This window comes from Chrysemys picta, chromosome 11, assembly GCF_011386835.1.
Source record: "Chrysemys picta bellii isolate R12L10 chromosome 11, ASM1138683v2, whole genome shotgun sequence".
Lineage (NCBI taxonomy): Eukaryota > Metazoa > Chordata > Testudines > Emydidae > Chrysemys > Chrysemys picta.
This window is the reverse complement of record NC_088801.1, coordinates 4,759,316-4,779,796: the sequence shown is the minus strand read 5'-3', so window position 1 is coordinate 4,779,796 and position 20,481 is coordinate 4,759,316. Positions and strand designations below refer to the sequence as shown.

Here is a 20,481-nt window from a genome sequence, read left to right as displayed (position 1 = left end):
ATACCTGACGTAGGAACGAACAGCCAAATTCTGTTATGGGGCAGGGTAAATCCAAGTAACTTCTTTGATCCCAAGGCAGTTACTTTGGGCTTACACTAGTGTAACTGAGCACAGAATTTGTCCCCAGATCTCAACTGCATGTTTGCATGCACATGACTGGCAGAAGGGTCTAATGGAAAGAGCGCAGGAGCTCCCAATTTCTAATCCCAATATTACCACTTGACTTGCTATGTGACCTTGTCTCAATTTCCCCAGCTGTAACATGGGGATAACAATATTTCATCCCGGGGTGTAGTAAGAATGTATTAACATCTGCACTGTGTATTTAATGTAGCAAGCACCATGTAAGCACTTAACATTTATTACATGCAATAACTTGGGGCTCTTAAGTACTGCTATACTCCAATATTGTTATTCTAGGCTCCTCCTTCCCTGGCTTTGTGCTAGAGCCCTATGTCCCAACACTGCTTGCTTCCATAATTGAATGGAGAAGTGGCAGGAACTGACTGGTACAGCCCCAGTTTTTGCTAAACAAGTACATTTGTTCAGAAAGGTTTCATAGATTCATAGAATATCAGGGTTGGAAGGGACCTCAGGAGGTCATCTAGTCCAATCCCCAGACAGATTTTTGCCCCAGATCCCTAAATGGCCCTCAAGGATTGAACTCACAACCCTGGGTTTAGCAGGTCAATGCTCAAACCACTGAGCTATCCCTCCCCCTGGTTGAACTACTACAGTATATAATACAGATAGATACATGCACATACCAGATTTTCATTATAAAGCCTTTTAACTACTTCAGGTTTTCCCAACGTACCTGGGATGTAGAACCTAACCTACACTCAGTGTTGCATTCCTGGCACCTGCTGTCTCATCACTGACAGACCACTGTGCCAGTGGAACAAAGGCACTTCCGAGTCTGCAGCAGAGAAGGGGCTGGGTATCTGTCCTAGGCGCAGTGGTTGGCAGTAGTTGAATTAATCTATTGGGATAGGAGACCTACGCTGAGTTTTTTTGCCGATGGTAGCGTTGACTAACCTTGTATTGTGGAGATTTGTAATGACGAGTTCACATGCTGAAGGTTTTTTCTTGTTTTTCTAATTATGCTGTTCTCCATGAATATGTAGATTGAAAAAAGGTCAAAATCCTGTTTTCCATTGGTTTTGAGACTTCAATTGGAAGTTGAGCACATGGTGCAACTTTCTGTGCAAATTGCAATAAGTAAACCAGGGCACTTTTCCTGTTGTAGCACTTCTATGTAATGGACAACACCAACTTGTGTGTGCACACCCTTCCCCTATGCTGGCTGGAGCATCAGACTTGCTCAACTGAGTGTGTGTGTGAGAGAGAGAGCACGCCTGATTCCCTTACAACAAAAGGAGAGTCTCCTTTAACTCAAGTGACAGGGCCCTGTGCTGTTGGATGGATTCGAGTTCTGTCACGGCTTACAATTATGAAGTCCTGGGTGGACTACAGATGTGTTATGATTTCACCAGGTGGCTCAGGTCCCAGAAAAGTGTCGTCTTTCCTATTTTGAACTGTGTGAGGATCAGCTTTCAAAACTTATTTGTGGGTTGCATGATACAAGGTAAAGAACCAAAGATGGGCCACTTTAAAAGGAGACCAGTGTCCTTTATTAACCTATTTAGAGTTTACAGTTTTACACTGATAAATCACTGATCACACCTAATGAAGAGCTGAGATTTCCAACATTGTGAATTTCAGTCCTTTGAAAGTACACTGATTTTTGTAGTGTTCCACTTTCAACTGAAAATGGCAATAAGCAAGGAAATGGAGGCCAAAATATGTCAAACAACTTTCTATCCGATGTCCACGTGAATGCCATTTTGATCATTTCAAATCCTGCTGCTCTAATCTTTTGATTTATGGTGCAAATATTAAATATTTTCTCACTTAAAGGAACAAAAAAGTGAGGTTCTTTGGTTAAATGTTAACCTTTTTGCAGCTGTAATCCTAATATGCATCAAATAAACACCAAAATGGCTAAAACCTCAGGATTCTAAATATTTAAGTGCTTCGTGATGGCTGGATAAAAGGGTTAGATAAATACACATTTATTATTTATCTTTAAATGTTTTGAGACCTGGGGTGAGGGTCTTACTTCTGTTCCTGCCTGTTTACACCATGTAAAAGGATCAGAGCAGTGTGAAGTGGTCTGGTGCAGGAACTGCAGAAGAGGGGTCCTGACACAGTCTCACAAGCCTTGGTGTAGGGGCGTGCCGGTGGGGGAGTTGAATATGGGAATGCTGTGTATTGCAGCCCTGCGGCTGACACCGTGCTGTGGAGACAATGGGAAGCCCTGGGACGCTACTATAGTTTAGAGAGGCCCCTAGAACTGTCTGAAGCCTTTGTGTGCTCATACGTTTTGCTGCGTTAAGTATGCTGGCATAGTTTAAATCAGCGACCTCCCCCGAAAAGCCTCAGAGTATAGCTACATTTTGAGGTGTGTGTGAAAACCAGCTTGAGGAGACATACCTGTACTAGCTCTGATTGAGCTTGTTGCTAAAAATAGAATTAGCGGCCAACCGTGGGAGGGGCTAGCCGCCCCGAGCACCTTTCTATAATCGTGGATGGGCATGTGCTCAAGAAAGCTAGCCCATCCCACCACTCGATTTTTAGCCCACTGGTTCAGAGCTAGCACAGGTATGTCTCAAGCTGGGAGTCACCCTCACTCCCAACTCACAGGCCTGGTCCCCACTTAGTCCGGACTTCGGACTAAGGTACGCAAATTCAGCTACGTTAATAACGTAGCTGAATTCGAAGTACCTTAGTCCGAACTTACGGCGGTCCAGACACGGCTAGAAGTCTCCCCCCGTCGACGCCACGTACTCTTCTCGGCGAGCTGGAGTACCGGCGCCGACTGTGAGCACTTCCGGGATCGATCCGGGATCGATTTATCGCGTCTTAACCAGACGCGATAAATCGATCCCAGAACATCGATGGCGTGCCGCCGGACCAGCCGGTAAGTGAAGACTAGGCCACAGTGTAACAACCCTTTAGTTATGCTGTGGGCCTCTCTAGCCCCCTCAGGGTCGTGAGTGCCTAAATCTGACTTTGTTCCCTTGGCTGTGAGTTCTGCACTGTGCCTCTTGGAGAGACAGCACAGAATCTCATTCTGGGTCCTGAAGCCACTTTCTCGAATAACAAGTAGATGGACGTCTTCCAAATCATGAATGCTTAGATTTCAGCTGATTTATGGGAGAGGAAAAAAACCTCTAAGAAATGTGATCTCTGCTTCTTATTTGCTATAAATATTTATATGCCCATAACTGCCATGGCCAGATTTAAATTGAAATGTTTCTGAGGCTGATAGCGTCCCTTCCATGGGTATTTAATAGGTCCTTTTTAGCGTACTAGAATCTGGTGCTGTAGCTTCCATATTACAGTGGCCAGTAAAATTTAGAAATTGTTACGGTGGTTTAGACAAAACGGCACAATAATCAGATTAAATCAATAAAGAAGATTTTAAGTTTTTAGTATGAATTTGAAAATTACCTTGCTAGCAACAGGGCTGAATATCTGCTTCTGAAATACTTCGCTGTGGATTTGTTTTAATCTTTAATATCTTGAGGTCATTGATCATTTTTCAACATCAAGTGCTATTTTTACCGTATAACTCATCATCTTCTGCTCTGGCGTAAATGTTGCCATGGCGCCGGCACAGGACAGTGATGTATCGAGTTTTCCACTCTACCCATGTATAAAACATGTGACTGAAATCTCACTGTCGTGGATTGGTAAATAATCATTCATATAAATAACTACGTGTCTTGGTCTTCTGTATTGTACACCAGAGTCCTATAAGACCAATTTTGCTGTTTCTCTATCAAGTGCCGGGGATGGGTAGGGAAGGGTTTCGTTCCCCACCGTTTGGCTGGAGAAAGTGGGCCTCCTGAAGCCGTGCAGACGGCGTTTTGATTTAGTACTTTAAGCAAGTGGGATACATAGAATTATAGAATTGTAGGACTGGAATGGACCTCGAGAGGTCATCTAGTCCAGTTTCCTGCACTCATGGCAGGACTAAATATTATCTAGACCATTCCTGACAGGTGTTTGTCTAACCTGCTCTTAAAAATCTCCAATGATGGAGATTCCACAACCTCCCTAGGCAATTTATTCCAGTGCTTAAGCACCCTGACACTTAGGGTACATCTACACTACAGCGGGGAGTCGGTTTAAGATACGCAAATTCAGCTACGTGAATAGCGTAGCTGAATTCGACGTATTACAGCCGACTTACCCCGTTGTGAGGACGGCGGCAAAATCGACTTCTGCCGCTTTTTGTCGGCGGCGCTTACTACCACCTCCGCTGGTGGAGTTAGAGCGCCGATTCGGGGATCGATTGTCGCGTCCCGACGGGACGCGATAAATCGATCCCCGAGAGGTCGATTTCTACCCGCCGATTCAGGCGGGTAGTATAGACCAGGCCTTAGGAAGATTTTTCTAATGTCCAACTTATACTGTCCGTGCTGCAATTTAAGGCCGTTGCTTCTTGTCCTATCCTCCAGAGGTTACGGAGAACAATTTTTGTCCTTCCTCCTTCTAACGACTTCTTATGTACTTGAAAACTATTATCATATCCTCTCTGTCTTCTCTTTTCCAGACTAAACAAACCCAATTTTTTCAATCTTCCTAATAGGTCATGTTTTCTAGACTTTTAATCATTTTTGTTGCTCTTCTCTGGACTCTCTCCACTTTGGCTACATATTTCCTGAAATGTGGCACCCAGAACTGGACATAATACTCCAGTTGAGGCCTAATCAGCATGCAGTAGAGAGACAGAATTACTTCTCATGTCTTGCTTACAGCATTCCTCTTAATACATCCCAGAATATTTGCTTTTTCTGCAACAATGTTACACTGTTGACTCATATTTAGCTTGTGATCCAGTATGACCCCCAGATCCCTTTCTGCAGTATTCCTTCCTAAGCAGTCATTTCCCATTTTGTATATGTACATATAATTGTTCCTTCCTAAGTGGAGTATGTTGCATTTGTCCTTATTGAATTTCATCCTATTTACTTCAGACTATTTCTTCAGTTTGTCCAGATCATTTTGAATTTTAATCCTTTCCTCCAAAGCACTTGCCACCCCTCCCAGCTTGGTATCATCCGCAGACTTTATAAGTGTACTCTAGTCTATGCCATTATCTAAATCATTGATGAGGATATTGAACAGAACCGGACCCAGAACTGATACTCGTTATGCCCTTCCAGCTTGACTGTGAACTACTCATAACTATTCTCAGGGAATGGTTTGTCAACCAAGTATGCACACACCTTATAGTAGCTCCATCTAGCTTGCAGTTCCTTAGTTTGTTTATGAGAAGGTCGTGTGAGACCGTATCAAAAGCCTCACTAAAGTCAAGATATACCACATCTACCGCTTCCCCCCCCCCCATCCACAAGGCTTATTACCCTGTCAAAGAAAGCTGTTAGGTTGGTTTGACATGATTTGTTCTTGACAAATCCATGCTGACTGTTACTTTTCACCTCATTATCTTCTAGATGTTTGCAAATTGATTGCTTAATTATTTGCTCCATTATCTTTCCGGATACTGAAGTTAAGCTCTCTGGTCTGTAATGCCCCGGGTTGACCTTATCCCCTTTTTATAAATTGGCATTATATTTGCCCTTTTCCAGTCCTCTGGAATGCTTCCAGGTTATGGAGGATGGGTTGAACCCCCACTGATTAATCTCTTGGCATGTGGCACAGTACCTGTGTACCCCACTTTCAAGCTCAAGCATGACTTGGACCATGACCAATCTGCACTGGGAATTGCATGAGGCCTGTCCATAGCACAATCATCTCTGATGGTACTGGTGAATGCTATGAGCTTTTTATGGCCAGACAGCTCCAGATTCCCTGTTTTAAAGGGGCTAAATCCTCTATTTCCATGTATACCAAAAGGTCTCCTCTTGCTGCGAGGCTTGAGACACTGGGTAAGCTGTCCTGAGTTCACCTCTGTCAGGGCTGGCTTTTAACTCCCACTACCCAAGAGGTGGGACAGTCAAGAGCTAGGCTAGCTGTGTCTATCCACCACCTTGCTGCCAGTGATCTTAGGATATATCACCTGAGTCCAAGCCCACCTGACGCCAGGGTCCAAGCTCGGGTGGCTAGCCCAAGCTCGGGTGGCTAGCCCAAGCCCTTTCCCCTGCAGCAATGTCCAGACTAATTTTTAGCGCACTAGCTGGAGTGAGTCTGTCTACTCTGGCAGGGAGGCTTGCTTTCAGCTGCAGTGTAGACATATCCTTATAGGCCCACCCCCAGTATCAGCTGTCCTCTGCCCCAGCCTCTTTCTTCATGGGGCTCCCACTAGCCTAGACTGCCCATGTAGCTGATAAGCGTTGGAGAGGTAATACATATACTTTCAAATTGTCTAAAACTATAAAGATAGAGGGGAAATGTACAACGGATAGCAAACAAAGTGCTGGGAAGTATCAGAGGGGTAGCCGTGTTAGTCTGAATCTGTAAAAAGCAACAGAGGGTCCTGTGGCACCTTTGAGACTAACAGAAGTGCGTCTTGCATCTGAAGAAGTGAGGTTCTTACCCACGAAAGCTTATGCTCCCAATACTTCTGTTAGTCTCAAAGGTGCCACAGGACCCTCTGTTGCTTTTTAAAGTGCTGGGAGAGACTGAAACTTCTCCACTTTGTCCACGGAGGGTTCTCCTGGGGACCCCTGCTGAAAACGAGTCCACTTCCTCCCACAAGTCAAAATGTTACATGTTCTTTGTTCTTCTGTAATTGCATGTGATATCACAAGGCAGTGGGAATCGGGGAAGGTCTCAATGGAACATGAATGGGTTTCAGAAGCATCACGGTGTGTCATCAGTGAAGAACTCAGAGACTGAGAAATAAGACTTAAAAAAAATTGTATCTAGCCAAAGATTCCTATGGTGTAAAATGGATATCTGCTTCCACTTCCTTCCTCGTGACCTTGATCCTGCAAAGTTGAGCAAAAGGAACACTTAAAGACGACAAAGTCATTGCGGAGAAACTAAATGGATTCTTTGCTTCAGTCTTCACGGCTGAGGATGTTAGGGAGATTCCTAAACCTGAGCCATCCTTTGTAGGTGACAAATCTGAGGAATTGTCACAGATTGAAGTGTCATTAGAGGAGGTTTTGGAATTAATTGATAAACTTAACAGTAACAAGTCACCGGGACCAGATGGCATTCACCCAAGAGTTCTGAAAGAACTCAAATGTGAAATTGCGGAACTATTAACTATGGTTTGTAACCTGTCCTTTAAATCTGCTTCTGTACCCAGTGACTGGAAGATAGCTAATGTAACGCCAATATTTAAAAAGGGCTCTAGAGGTGATCCCGGCAATTACAGACCGGTAAGTCTAACATCAGTACTGGGCAAATTAATTGAAACAATAGTAAAGAATAAAATTGTCAGACACATAGAAGAACATAAATTGTTGGGCAAAAGTCAACATGATTTCTGTAAAGGGAAATCATGTTTTACAAATCTATTAGAGTTCTTTGAAGGGGTGGGGTCAACAAACATGTGGCCAAGGGGGATCCAGTGGGCATAGTGTACTTAGATTTCCAGAAAGCCTTTGACAAAGGTTCCTCACCAAAGGCTCTTATGTAAATTAAATTGTCATGAAATAAGAGAAGATCCTTTCATGGATTGAGAACTGGTTAAAAGACAGGGAACAAAGGGTAGGAATAAGTGGTAAATTTTCAGAATGGAGAGGGGTAACTAGTGGTGTTCCCCAAGGGTCAGTCCTGGGACCAATCCTATTCAACTTATTCATAAATGATCTGGAGAAAGGGGTAAACAGTGAGGTGGCAAAGTTTGGAAATGATACAAACTGCTCAAGATAGTTAAGACCAAAGCAGACTGTGAAGAACTTCAAAAAGATCTTACAAAACTAAGTGATTGGGCAACAAAATGGCAAATGACATTTAATGTGGACAAATGTAAAGTAATGCACATTGGAAAAAATAACCCCAACTATACATACAATATGATGGGGGCTAATTTAGCTACATCTAATCAGGAAAGAGATCTTGGAGTCATCATGGATAGTTCTCTGAAGACGTCCACGCAGTGTGCAGCGGCAATCAAAAAGGTAAACAGGATGTTGGGAATCATTAAAAAAGGGATCGAGAATAAGACACAAAATATCTTATTTCCCTTATATAAATCCATGATACGTCCACATCTTGAATACTGCGTACAGATGTGGTCTCCTCATCTCAAAAAAAGATATACTGGCATTAGAAACAGTTCAGAGAAGGGCAACTAAAATGATTAGGGGTTTGGAACGGGTCCCATATGAGGAGAGATTAAAGAGGCTAGGACTTTTCAGCTTGGAAAAGAGGAGACTAAGGGGGGATATGATAGAGATCTATAAAATCATGAATGGTGTGGAGAAAGTGAATAAGGAAAAGTTATTTACTTGTTCCCATAATATAAAAGCTAGGGGCCACCAAATGAGATTAATGGGCAGCAGGTTTAAAACAAATAAAAGGAAGTTCTTCACACAGCGCACAGTCAACCTGTGGAACTCCTTGCCTGAGGAGGTTGTGAAGGCTAGGACTATAACAAGGTTTAAAAGAGAACTAGATAAATTCATAGAGATTAAGTCCATTAATGGCTATTCGCCTGAATGGGTAAGGAATGGTGTCCCTAGCCTCTGTTTGTCAGAGGGTGGAGATGGGTGGCAGGAGAGAGATCACTTGATCATTGCCTGTTAGGTTTACTCCCTCTGGGCACCTGGCATTGGCCACTGTCGGCAGACAGGATACTGGGCTGGATGGACCTTTGGTCTGACCCAGTATAGCCGTTCTTATGAGCACATGTGTAGCTTTACTCTCGTGAGTAGGCACACTGATCTCACTCACGTGAGTAAGTGGTGCACGTTTTCAGATGGTTGCAGGATGGGGGCCTGTGTTGGTATTATGGAAGTCCTGAAGCTCCATGTAGCCTGCAGCTCCAGTCCTCTGTGTGTGCGCTCATTTCAAAAGAAATGTTTAGAAAGAGAAATAGGTCAGAGTATATTAGCCAGTGCTGAAACTCGAATGTGATGGAGAGCAAAAAAGCTCTCTTTCCAATGTGGAAGAGTTAGCTCCTTTCCCGTAGGCATTCTGAATCCACGGGGATAGAATAAATTAAAAATCGTCACCCTTCTGTCTGCAGGAATCTTCAATCTCAGGGGCCCAGAGAGAGAGAACCTTGTTTTCGAATCACAGAAGACCTTGTCCCTCCAGGCTTATGCTAGTTCTTCAGTTCTGATCTCAAGAGCTTGTGATTTCCCCCCATCTTCCCATCCTACCACAGCCAAATTCAACCACTGCCATTAAAAAAAAAAAAATTCTCTTTATTTTGGTATCTGTCATACCTTCTAGGAAAAAAAAAATCACTTGCAATATTTATATTTGTGGGATTCTGACTTCAGACTAATCCTGATGCAACCTGGGCCCAATCCAGAGAACTGTCTGATCGCAGTATAGAAACCTGTTCTCAGAATTAGCTTCAGCCACAGTCCGTATCTTTTCCCCTTCAACAAGTCTCATCTCTCTCAAGCGATTCTGTCTTCTGCATTGAAATTCTCATCAGATTCTTCATTTGTATCAGGGTAATATTCTTTATATGTTAATCAGTTCAAAACGACAGAGTAAGCAAGAACTGGGGACTTCAGTAACTGTACATCCAGCACCAGCATTTATGAAGGAAAAAAGTATCCGCCTGTTAGTGTGTGGTAGGGCTCATGCCGTGAAATTCATTTAACCTACTGAGAGCCATTGTATGCAAATGAGGCTCTTTGCATGTTCAATTTATTTCTTTGTGGCATAACTTCCCCTTTTCTGCACTTGGAAGCAATTGGGCGCTGGGCTTTGACCTCTAAGCTGAGTACCTGGTGGGGGGTGGGAAACACTTCAGAAATTAGTCCTTCTGAAGTGACTTTTGGAAATGTTGCCAAGCCTGTGGAACTCTTCTCATCACGTGTGGGCGTCCTTTGTAAAGTACTGTGAGATCTACAGATGAGAGGCTAGATAAGAGCTAGATATTATTATTATTTATTATAGGCTTATGACTACCTGATTGGCCAGATGAGGGCTGCAGGACAGGTGCAGGTTCCCAATGAACAAGGCACCAAGTCTGGCTTCCCTTGCACAGTTTCCCAAGGATGGAGCTACAAGAATGGCAGGAGGAGAATGCCAGTCTGGAAGGTTAGGATCCAGGTGCTGAGTGGCGTTTTATCTCTGCTGCTCTTTATGGTGACTTGTTTCAACTGGTTATAAAGATTTGCTCCTGCTAGAAAATCCTTGCTGGTCATTGCTGTCTTATTTTGCACTTCTGCTCCACCAGTCGTTTTACCAGCTTCTGCTGCTCCAGGTTGGTAGATTACTTTCCCTGGGTCTGAAATCCCACCGCTAACACATAGGAAATTTCTCAGGAAATAAGACTTAGGGTATGTTTACACGTACAGCACTGCAGCGGCACAGCTGCTGTGTGTCTGATGAAGGCGCTTTATGCTGATGAGAGAAAGCTCTCCCATCCGCATAATAAAACCACCTTCGCGAGTGGCAGAAGCGACGTCAGCGGAAGAAACTCTCCCGCCGACATAGCGCTGTCCACATCAGTGCAACTTACGTCACTCGGCGGTGGTTTATTCACACCCCCCGAGCGACGTAAGTTCTGCCGACATAAGCTGTAGTGTAGACATAACCTAAGCAGTGATCAACAAGGACTTAGCAGGAACAAATTTCCATCGCATCAGTTTAAAACAGTCACCACAAGCAAAACAAATGAAGAAAACCCCCATCTAGCCAGATGTTCACCCGGCTCTTGACTTTCTCCCCCCTGGGCTCTGTAGCAGCCCTTTTTGTAGCTCTCCCTCTCTGCACCTGTGCAGGGGGAGAGGGAACAGAAACCAGACTTAACCCCTTGCTTACTGGGGACCTGGTCTTCCCTCTGCCCCTTGTCACAGGGTAAAATGTAGGATCTGGGAAGAGGAGGCCAGAATGGCCATGTGGAAGATAAAAGCCTTTCACATCTGTTGCTAATTTTGTATTGCATGGAATCCAGCTTGTGTCAGTAGTGACTGAAAGTTGTTGCCATCTGCTTCAGCTCTTCAGTAGCTTATTTGAAACGGGCCGATTGGTCTTAGTTCAGTTCCTAGTGAGCAGGTGTCTACATCCCAAAAACAATTAATATGTCTTAGGTGAGGGACTACCCAGTTTTCCTGTGTTTTGTACTGTACCGAGCACCCTAGTGCTCTGGGATTAACAAACTGCAGCATTTGCACTAACTGGTGCCTTGTTAGAAGTCCTTGGTGAGAAAAAGATAAGGAGTGATTGAGCAGGGAGACTGAACTCCCCTCTAACCCTAGGAGGTCCAAGGTGGAGAAGGTTGTATTGCCACTGTCCGTGCTGTACCAGTTTTATGCAAAGATAAGTCTGCAGGGCTGTCAACCTGGCATCTTCTGACATGGGCAAGGACCCCTAGCAGGCCAGCCTTTACTCCACCCGTGGTCTTCCGGGGATATTTAGTTGGTGGCTCCTTCATGGAGCTGAGTGCGGGCACATGGCTGGCACAGTTCACGGATGCCCCAATGCCTGCCCTTTCTGCAGTGAGCAGGAGACCCTGGCACTTGCCTGCCCCCCCAGTGTGACATGTTGCAGCCCCTCTTTCAGCTCCTTCAGAACCTCCTGCTTAGGGTGTGGTTGCACGTGACCTTGTCAGCCTCCTGCTGGCACTGGTCAAGTTGGTCATCCATCAGTCCGGGAGAGGGAAGCTCAATGGGGAGGTTCTCTGTGACTGGGGCCTACTTTTGGTTCTTACTTGTCTCGTGTCTCTGGGCAGAGTTCCGCTGGGGTGCGTCCACTGACTCCTTTGTCAGGGGTTCTCTGCTTAGTGTCACCAGCTGGTACTCTCGTTTTGAACCTTTGACCTCTACTCCTGTCTCTGTTTTAGCATTTGTTGTCCCACTGAATCACATGTGCTCTGTGCCCCCTCCCTCAATTGAGGTGGCTGGCCTTCTGTCCCAGGTGCGGTTAGGGCCCCCCTCCCAGAAGTCAACTGAGCTGGCATCTCTTCTGTCTGTTCACTTTATAAGAAACCTGCTTTTTATGTTAGTGAGACTTTTCTGACCTTAGCTATGACCACATCTCCGGCTTGGATCTGCTTAATAGGGAAAAAAATCCCACCTATTTTGACTTCAGCCTATAAATATCTGACAAAGAACTGCTGAATTAATTTCCGGTAACTGATAAGTGAACCCTTCTTCCTCCAGACTTGGTCGGCGAGTGAATGAGTCAGTCTAGTGAATAGATTTGGGCGACTGGTAGATCTCGCTGAAAGGATAAAAGAATTTCATTTTCTTTTTCATATCGGTGTGAATGAGCTGTCGGTATAGATGTCATTCAAGAATCTCTTTGTTATTTTAATGATCCTGCATTAAAGCATGCAGGAAATTACAAGGCATGCGTAATTTAACTATTGTATGTGAAATTATAGCAGTGGAAATTCATAGTTCTCTTGTAATAAGGGGATTATATGTTATTGGAGGTAAGAGGGCAAGAGTGCAACTTGAGGATTTTGTTTATAAAATAGAATTTCTCTTCCCGTTGCAATTCTTTTTTGTGGTGAATCTTTTTTTTATTTTGTAACTGCTGACTTTTCCCATTTGATTTATTGCATGCAATTTTCCTGCATGACTGTTGTTTATTAGCTATTAGGTTTTGGCATCTAACAGGCTGTTTATAGAGCCACCAAGATTGGCAGGTTGGCCTATAATTTGCCTCTTACAGTTTCTTTTTTTTTTGTTCAGTCTGAAACTTTTCTTGTCTCCCTGCATCCCTTTTGTGTGTGCAGGACAGGGTATATTTATGGCTTGCTGCAGCAGGCTTGTTGCAACAGAATTTATTCTGGAGGCGAGGATGTGCCTTAGAGGTGTGTGTGAAGCCTTTCTGTGAGATCTGATGCCTTTTGGAATGTTGAGCCAGGTACGAGCTTTGAACATGCATAGGGGCAAATGCCAGTTGTCAACCTGCCGTAATAAAAATAGACTTTCCTTTATCTCCGAAGCCATGACTGGCAGTGCGTTGTACTCCCCTCTGTGGAGATCGGAGCCCTTGTCCTCGGAGCATCTTGACATAGCAAAGGCCAGGAGTTTTTTTGAAGACGATGCACTCCTTCCTTAGGAGAGTTGAAACTTGACCTTTATTTGGTGGGTGAGATTTATGGTTCGCACAAGCTGCTGAAGTGATTTCCTAAACTCTGCTTGTGTTTTTTATCTGTATAATAATCGTGTTCAATTTTGTTTTTGCAGGCTGCCAAAAGAGCGATCTTGCTATCGGGAACCCCTGCCATGTCGCGCCCCGCGGAGCTTTATACGCAGATTGTGGCTGTCAGGCCAACCTTCTTCCCTCAGTTCCATTCCTTCGGACTCCGCTACTGTGATGCCAAGAAGGTATTGGAGTGTATTATCTGTGAAATGCTAGCCTAGGATGTGCATGTTCATGTGATCACAAACAGCTGTACAGATCTGGCAGGGTACTTATTTCTTTGCCAAAGTGGAGACCCTCACCCCACTTCTGCTCCTGCTGTGTGTAGCCTCGGCCTGTAATTTTAGGCCGAGTCTCTTCTCTTGCTCACAGCAGTGGTTTGAAAGCTGTCACACTGTGAAGCATTTTGTGCTGCGTGTAAACTGTGTACTTGGGCTGGGGTGAAGCAAAGCTACTCAATTAAAATCTGCCTTAGTGAGACCCTGGCTTAAAAGACCAAAAGGCAACACAGCAGTAGGCGAGTCTGCTAGGAGAGGATCTGACCCTGTGGCGTCTGACTGTGAGGAGCGGCTGCAGGTTTGGGCTGACCATCTGGAAACCAATTTCTAGTCCCGTGTATGTTGATGCTAGTTTTTAACAGCCTGAAGAACTTTGCTGTTTGAACATTGGAGCCCTGCTTTTGCTAAGCCCAGAGGCAGAGGAGCAATGGAGACTATGAGCCACCTGATCTTGGGACCGCCTGGCTGCCGGGCAGGGGCCTGGCATGTGTTAGAATCGCCTAAAAGCTGCCTAAATTTATGCCAGCTGCCACTGGCTCCCAAGGGCCGTCACGGCAGCTATGGCTCAATCAGACACAGCCATGCTGGCAGCAAGGAGGGGTGTGGAGTAGGGGCCGCTACCGCAGCTCTATGCCACTCGCTATACAAGGGGAATTCTCTGGTGCCTGGATTCATAAGGTTCAGGGCTGCTGTGTGCTGGTGGCGCTGGTCTTCGGAGTAGCCCTGATGATTTCCTTGGCTCATGAGACGACCAGAACCTGATAATTTTTTTAACTGGTCTGGTAGGCGCAGAGAGGGGATCCAATGCCACTGCTAAATCCTGAAGCAGAATAAGAAAGTGAATTGAGCTGAGCTACAGAAGGCTTCTAGGCCAGCGTATCTTTCATGTTAACTCTTCGCATCCCCCAAAATAAAGATTTGTGATGCTTAGCCCTTGGTATAGAGAATCATGGTTTAGTGGCGTGAACACAGGACTGGGCACCAGGAACGCCTAAGTTCTAATCCAGGCTTTTACATGGACTCCCTGTGGAGCCCTGGTCAAGTCACTTAACTTCTCTGTGCTGCGGCTTCTATAAAATGGAGATAATAGCTTCTTCCTTTCCATAAGGGTTCGTGGAGATCAAACCACTGCAGGAGCAGTAGAAGATAACCCGGTGGGTGCTAAATGTCATGCCTATAAGCCATAATATTAACCATCTTTGTTTTACTTGACATGGTTTGGTATTTTGTCACTCTTTGGAGTACCTAGCACTTAGCGGGTCCTCACCGGAGAGCTTTGTACCTAAATTCCATCCAAAGTGGCTACTGAGTTCCCATATCCTGATCATACATTTGGAGCTGTGTGTCTAATAATCAAAGCGCCTACTCTCTCTTTGGGGCTAGCTTGGAGCCAGTAGGGATGCACAAGTGCCCTGCATTTGACTAGCCCATTGGCTTCAGTGGTAATGTATTGACACTGTTGATTTAACTTACGGTCACACTGCATGGGGAGTCAGGATAGCGAGCCTAGCTGCTGGGTTCTGTAAGATCCCTGCATTAGTGTTAGCAAAGTGCAGCATACCTGGCAGAGAATGGAAACCTCCCATTTCCCCAGCCACAGTAGGATCCCTCGACACACGGGTGACGGTTCTCAGGGTACCCAGGACTGAGTCATTTTGTTACATTTAGCGAGAGGAAGTCTTTTTCTTGTGATAGCTTGGCATCGGCGCCCTGACACTGCCAGCTTTTCAGCCACCCAAGCACTCTCCTCTGGGCTTATGACAACCCTTCCTTTGCCTTGTAGGTTAACAGTAGGTGCGCCCCAGTCCCCTTGAATCATTCCCCTGTGGTATCCACCCCTAATGCTGGCTACCCTCAAAAATACCAGGTCTGCTGTCCCTGAAGAGACGGTGTACATGCTAGCTTGTAAGATTCAGCTCAGGACCTGCACTTTACTTAGCACCGAAATAAACTTATTCTTGTTTTCACTATCAATATATTATCAAAGTGTAGAGATTCTGGAGAGAATGAGTGAGGATATTGGAAACAAATGGCTACATATAAAGCAAAATCCTAGCATAACGCTTTTTAGAGACTAAGCTCAACGATCAGGTTAACCTCCTGTGTGAAGAAGTTTCTCACCTTCTCACCCAAAGTCTTTTGCAGTGTTTTCAATCAAGATAAGCTCAGATCCCATTTTCATAAACGTGAACACACTGCCCATTTAAGTGATGAGGGGGTGCTTTCTTTGCATCCTACATATACCCCCAAAGTTCACTGTCTGTCCTCTGAGACAGGATAACCACCTGTGGCTTGGCTTTTCTGTATGCCGCTTCCCTGTTGACTTAACATCTCCTTTGTTAATATCTGACTTCGTATGTAAATGGGCATCCAGTGTGTTAGTTTATGATGCTTAATTTAAATCTGGACCGAGACACACATTTCCTACTCCTCTCTGGAGGTAAATCTGTTTTTCACGTCTGCCTTGATTTTCAAGCCATATTTTCAGTATAGTGACATAACCCCTAGTGTAGTATCTGAGCATACCGTTCACAACAATGTTAATGACCAATGTAAACTCGGCTTTTATTTAAGACCTCATGTGACAGTCTTTGGTGAGCCAGAATGTACGTACCAGAATTGGGATTCTTGGCATTAAGGGGTTCTTGGGTTACAACGTGGAACTCATTCAGAGGGGCACTGTGCATTCAGCATATCTTTAATGCAGCTCCCTTAATTCTTCCTGTCTGAGCAGTGTTGGTAGCACTTCCTGGGGGGGAACAAGACGTGGCCTAATCTCTCTGGCTTTCTGCAGTGCAAGAGGCTGAATGGTAGTGTGTAGGCCTAAATAGGTTTGGTATCTCATAGACCTTTGGGGTAGGGGTCCACATGACTAACTATTGCTTCAGTTGCAAGCCATATGGATCTCAGGTTGGATGTTGAGTTGGACGAAGAACACTGAGGTGACGGAAATAAGAGAGCTCCTCACGTACCCACTAGGCGTTCAGCAGCAGGGAAGTATTAAACTGGGTCTCGTAAAGGTCAGTGCTTGAACCACTGTAGAAATGAGCTTGCAACCTACCGTAAAACCAGCAGGAAGGGTCACCGTCAATTTCAACTCCCTGCTTTAAACGGCCGCTGCCAAGCATCCCCAAGGTTTCCATTACAATTTTGTTTCATTGTGAAAGACCCACCTTTACTAGGCAGCTGAGCATTGCTGCTTCTTTAGACCAGTCACTTGAGACAGGTTGTGCTGTCGTTAACGCTGGTGAATGATAGCGGCGACTGCAGTGAACCTGGAAAGAATTCAGTCAGCGATTCTGCAAGGAACCAGGGGGGCTTTGTAACTGGAAAGCAACGTAGATGAGATGTGAGGGAAGCGAATGAGATTTCTGCACGTTAGGACCGTAAGTAGTCCATGAAGGCAGTGGGGGACAGGGCAGGAAACCTGGGGGAAGTTTGTCGATCTGCTATAAAATGACAGTTTCTCTTGGTGTCAGGCTGGCTTTGGTGTAAATCTCTGTAGTGAGAATAATTCAGAAGGTGCTGAGGAAAGGAGGCAGAGGCCAAAATCAGGAAGAGAAGCCTCTGAGGATGCAGGAGTTTGGTTGTTCTGAGTTGAATTGCCCTCCACCCGCACAGTGTGCCTGACCACGTTCCTCGATCTGCTGGCAATGGCTAACGGCATTTTGGGCTGTATAAGTAGGGGCATTGCCAGCAGATCGAGGAACGTGATCATTCCCCTTTATTCGGCATTGGTGAGGCCTCATCTGGAATACTGTGTCCAGTTTTGGGCCCCACACTACAAGAAGGATGTGGAAAAATTGGAAAGAGTCCAGCGGAGGGCAACAAAAATGATTAGGGGTCTGGAGCACATGACTTATGAGGAGAGGCTGAGGGAACTGGGATTGTTTAGTCTCCAGAAGAGAAGAATGAGGGGGGATTTGATAGCAGCCTTCAACTACCTGAAGGGGGGTTCCAAAGAGGATGGAGCTCGGCTGTTCTCAGTGGTGGCAGATGACAGAACAAGGAGCAATGGTCTCAAGTTGCAGTGGGGGAGGTCCAGGTTGGATATTAGGAAAAACTATTTCACTAGGAGGGTGGTGAAACACTGGAATGCGTTACCTAGGGAGGTGGTGGAGTCTCCTTCCTTGGAGGTTTTTAAGGCCCGGCTTGACAAAGCCCTGGCTGGGATGATTTAGCTGGGAATTGGTCCTGCTTTGAGCAGGGGGTTGGACTAGATGACCTCTTGAGGTCCCTTCCAACTCTGATATTCTATGATATGATTCTATGATTCTATGACCAGAAGGGGCCCTTCCCTTCAGTGTGCTCTGATCCCAGAGCACAGTAGGGCAAATTAAGAACAGATCAGTTTGAGGGCTATGACCTACTTTTAATGGGAGTGTTTTGTCTGTGAGAGTGGAACTTAATACACGGCCTGCGGCCACGCCTCCCTTAAGCTACGTGCTCTTTGGACCTCACAAGTTCAGCACGGGCAGGCCTAGTTAGTACTTGGATGAGAAACCTCAAAGGAAACTAGCCAGATGTTGCAGGTCAGGACTGAGCCAGTCTCTCAGTATAGCGCTGGGGTGCTGGGCGGCTGCGGGTATGGCCTTTTTAGCTGAGACACAACCCAGGTCCTGGCCATTTTTGGTTCCTTTGCATTCCTCACAATAGTCAAGGTTTTTGGCCCAGTGTCCTGGCCAGATTTCAATTTTGGTAACCATCCTGCCTCCTTAAAATTCCTCTTTTCAGTTTGAACTGGAAGTAGTGGTGGAGTTTACTTGCTGTCCTAAGCGGCTGGGGTAGCATTGCTGTGCACTGTTGAAACAGGTGCTTCTTAAAACCGCAGAGGCAACTAGGGCTGTGGCAGTGAGTGGAATTAAACGGAGTGAGAGAGAGTTTGAAAAGTGTCTTGAAAGCCATGGGAATGAAAGGTGCTATATAAATGAGTTGCTGTTATTAATAAATCCTGTTGTAATCATTACATTAAACAAAAATTGACAAACCTGAACCATTTAATTTAAAATAAAATCCTGGCAATTCAGCATTTAAAAAGAATTGATTTACTTTCATGGCAGAAACCTACAAATCTCTGGCAGATGCAATAAGAAAAGATGTAAAACAAGAGTTTTATTGGTTCACGATCCAATTCCTTGCTTTTAGAACTGCAACAAATGAAATGTCACCTGTTTTATTTACAAGCTCAACTCAACTCAGTTTCTTGAAGTAGAGGCTGTGAAGCCATTTTTCAAACTGGTTGAAGTTGGCAAATAACAAATAAAAAAAATTAAATAATGTCTAGATCAGCATGTGCTCTGAATTTGTAAGGGTTTGGCAGCTTCTGTTAACACTGTAATAAATTTACTGACTTGAGTGAGATGCTTTAACACTTTGATAAGAAATTCACAGTTGATGCATTTGTTCTGGGATATTATGGACCAAAGCCAGATGTGTGTGTTGGCAGGATAAACTTCTATTCATTTTTTCCTTTGTCTTTCAGTAGAAGACATCAAAGTATGTTTTAATAATTCTAGTAATAGACTAGTTTTATACACCATGTCCTATTAAACATATTACTATCACGTTCTCGTGTTAACTATATTTTTTTAGAATGACTTTTTTTCAATTTTCAGTTTTCTAGAAATGACCCATCAGAACTCACTGCTAGGATTAGTTATTAAAATTCATGTATAGATATGATATAGCGATAAAGTTACATAGTTTAGGGGCTTCATTTGATACTGACATAACACTATTGAAATCAGTCATGTAACATTGACATCTTCATTGGCTAACTGTCAACAGAGCTGATACAATGCGATCCGTGGTAGTGCGTCATGATTACAGCAGCATCCTTTTCTTTCCTACCCATGTGCTTCTACCCTACCTCCAGATGCCATAAAGGACTTCAGTGTCTATGGCCCATCTGATTCCATCCCATCCCATCCCATCCCAAAGCTTATACCTCTCTTCTATCATCATAGTATCTGTGATGTAGTAAGCAATGTGACCTACATCTGTCATATGTGGTTCGTGTTCTCTCTCTCTTCCTCCCCCCCCCCCCTTTACCTGGGAGAGAATTGTGTGTGGAGTGTTTTATTTTGGTAGGGTTTTACTTTTCAGGGGAGGGAGTTGTTTGTTGTTTTTGTTTTGTTTTTTAAATGAATCTGCTGGTCTCCGTGTGTGTTTAGAGAGGGTAAGTTAAAGAAGTGTGCCTGATACTTGGGACGGAAGTTGTGGAGTTTGTGATAGTCCTTAGTTCCTTAGATTGTAAGCGTGTTGGGTCAGGGACTATCTTTCTGTTCTGTTTGTACAGCACCTAGCACATTGGGGTCCATGACTGGGGCTCCTGGGTGCTACAGTAATAATTGACTGAATAACAAATTTATATTATTATTAATCATAAGACAGAAAATATTATATTGCCGCTGTATAAATCCATGGTACGCCCACATCCTGAATACTGCATGCAGATATGGCCGCCCCATCTGCCAAAAAAAAAAAAAAAAAGAGAGAGAGAGACTGGGACTTTCAGCTTGAAAAGAGACAACAAAGGATGGGATATGATCGAGGTCTATAAAATCATGACTGGTGTAGAGAAAGTAAATAAGGAAATGTTATTTACTCCTTCTCATAACATAAGAATTAGGGGTCATCAAATGAAATTAATAGGCAGCAGATTTAAAACAAAAGGAAGTATTTCTTCACACAATGCACAGTCAACCTGTGGAACTCCTTGCCAGAGGATGCTGTGAAGGCCAAGACTATCACTGGGTTCAAAAAAGAACTAGATAAGTTCATGGAGGATAGGTCCATCAATGGCTATTAGCCAGGATGGACAGGGATGGTATCGCTAACCTCTGTTTGCCAGAAGCTGGGAATGAGCGACAGGGGAATGGATCACTTGATGGTTACCTGTTCTGTCTGTTCCCTGTGGGGCACCTGGCAT

General features: G+C 44.5%; 1 protein-coding gene across 9 annotated transcripts in view; it reads left to right on the top strand.

The window, feature by feature from the left end:
• SMARCAL1 (SWI/SNF related, matrix associated, actin dependent regulator of chromatin, subfamily a like 1) overlaps nucleotides 1-20,481 on the top strand; it is a 248,766-nt gene that overhangs the window by 210,184 nt on the left and 18,101 nt on the right. For all 9 annotated transcript variants that reach the window (XR_010591506.1, XM_065561407.1, XM_065561413.1 and 6 more), the window contains one exon: nucleotides 13,317-13,457. Coding sequence is in view for 8 of the 9 variants with exons in the window: in XM_065561407.1 (XP_065417479.1) it covers nucleotides 13,317-13,457 (141 nt within the window). In the remaining variant the exon portion in view is untranslated. The remainder of the gene's footprint in view (nucleotides 1-13,316; nucleotides 13,458-20,481) is intronic.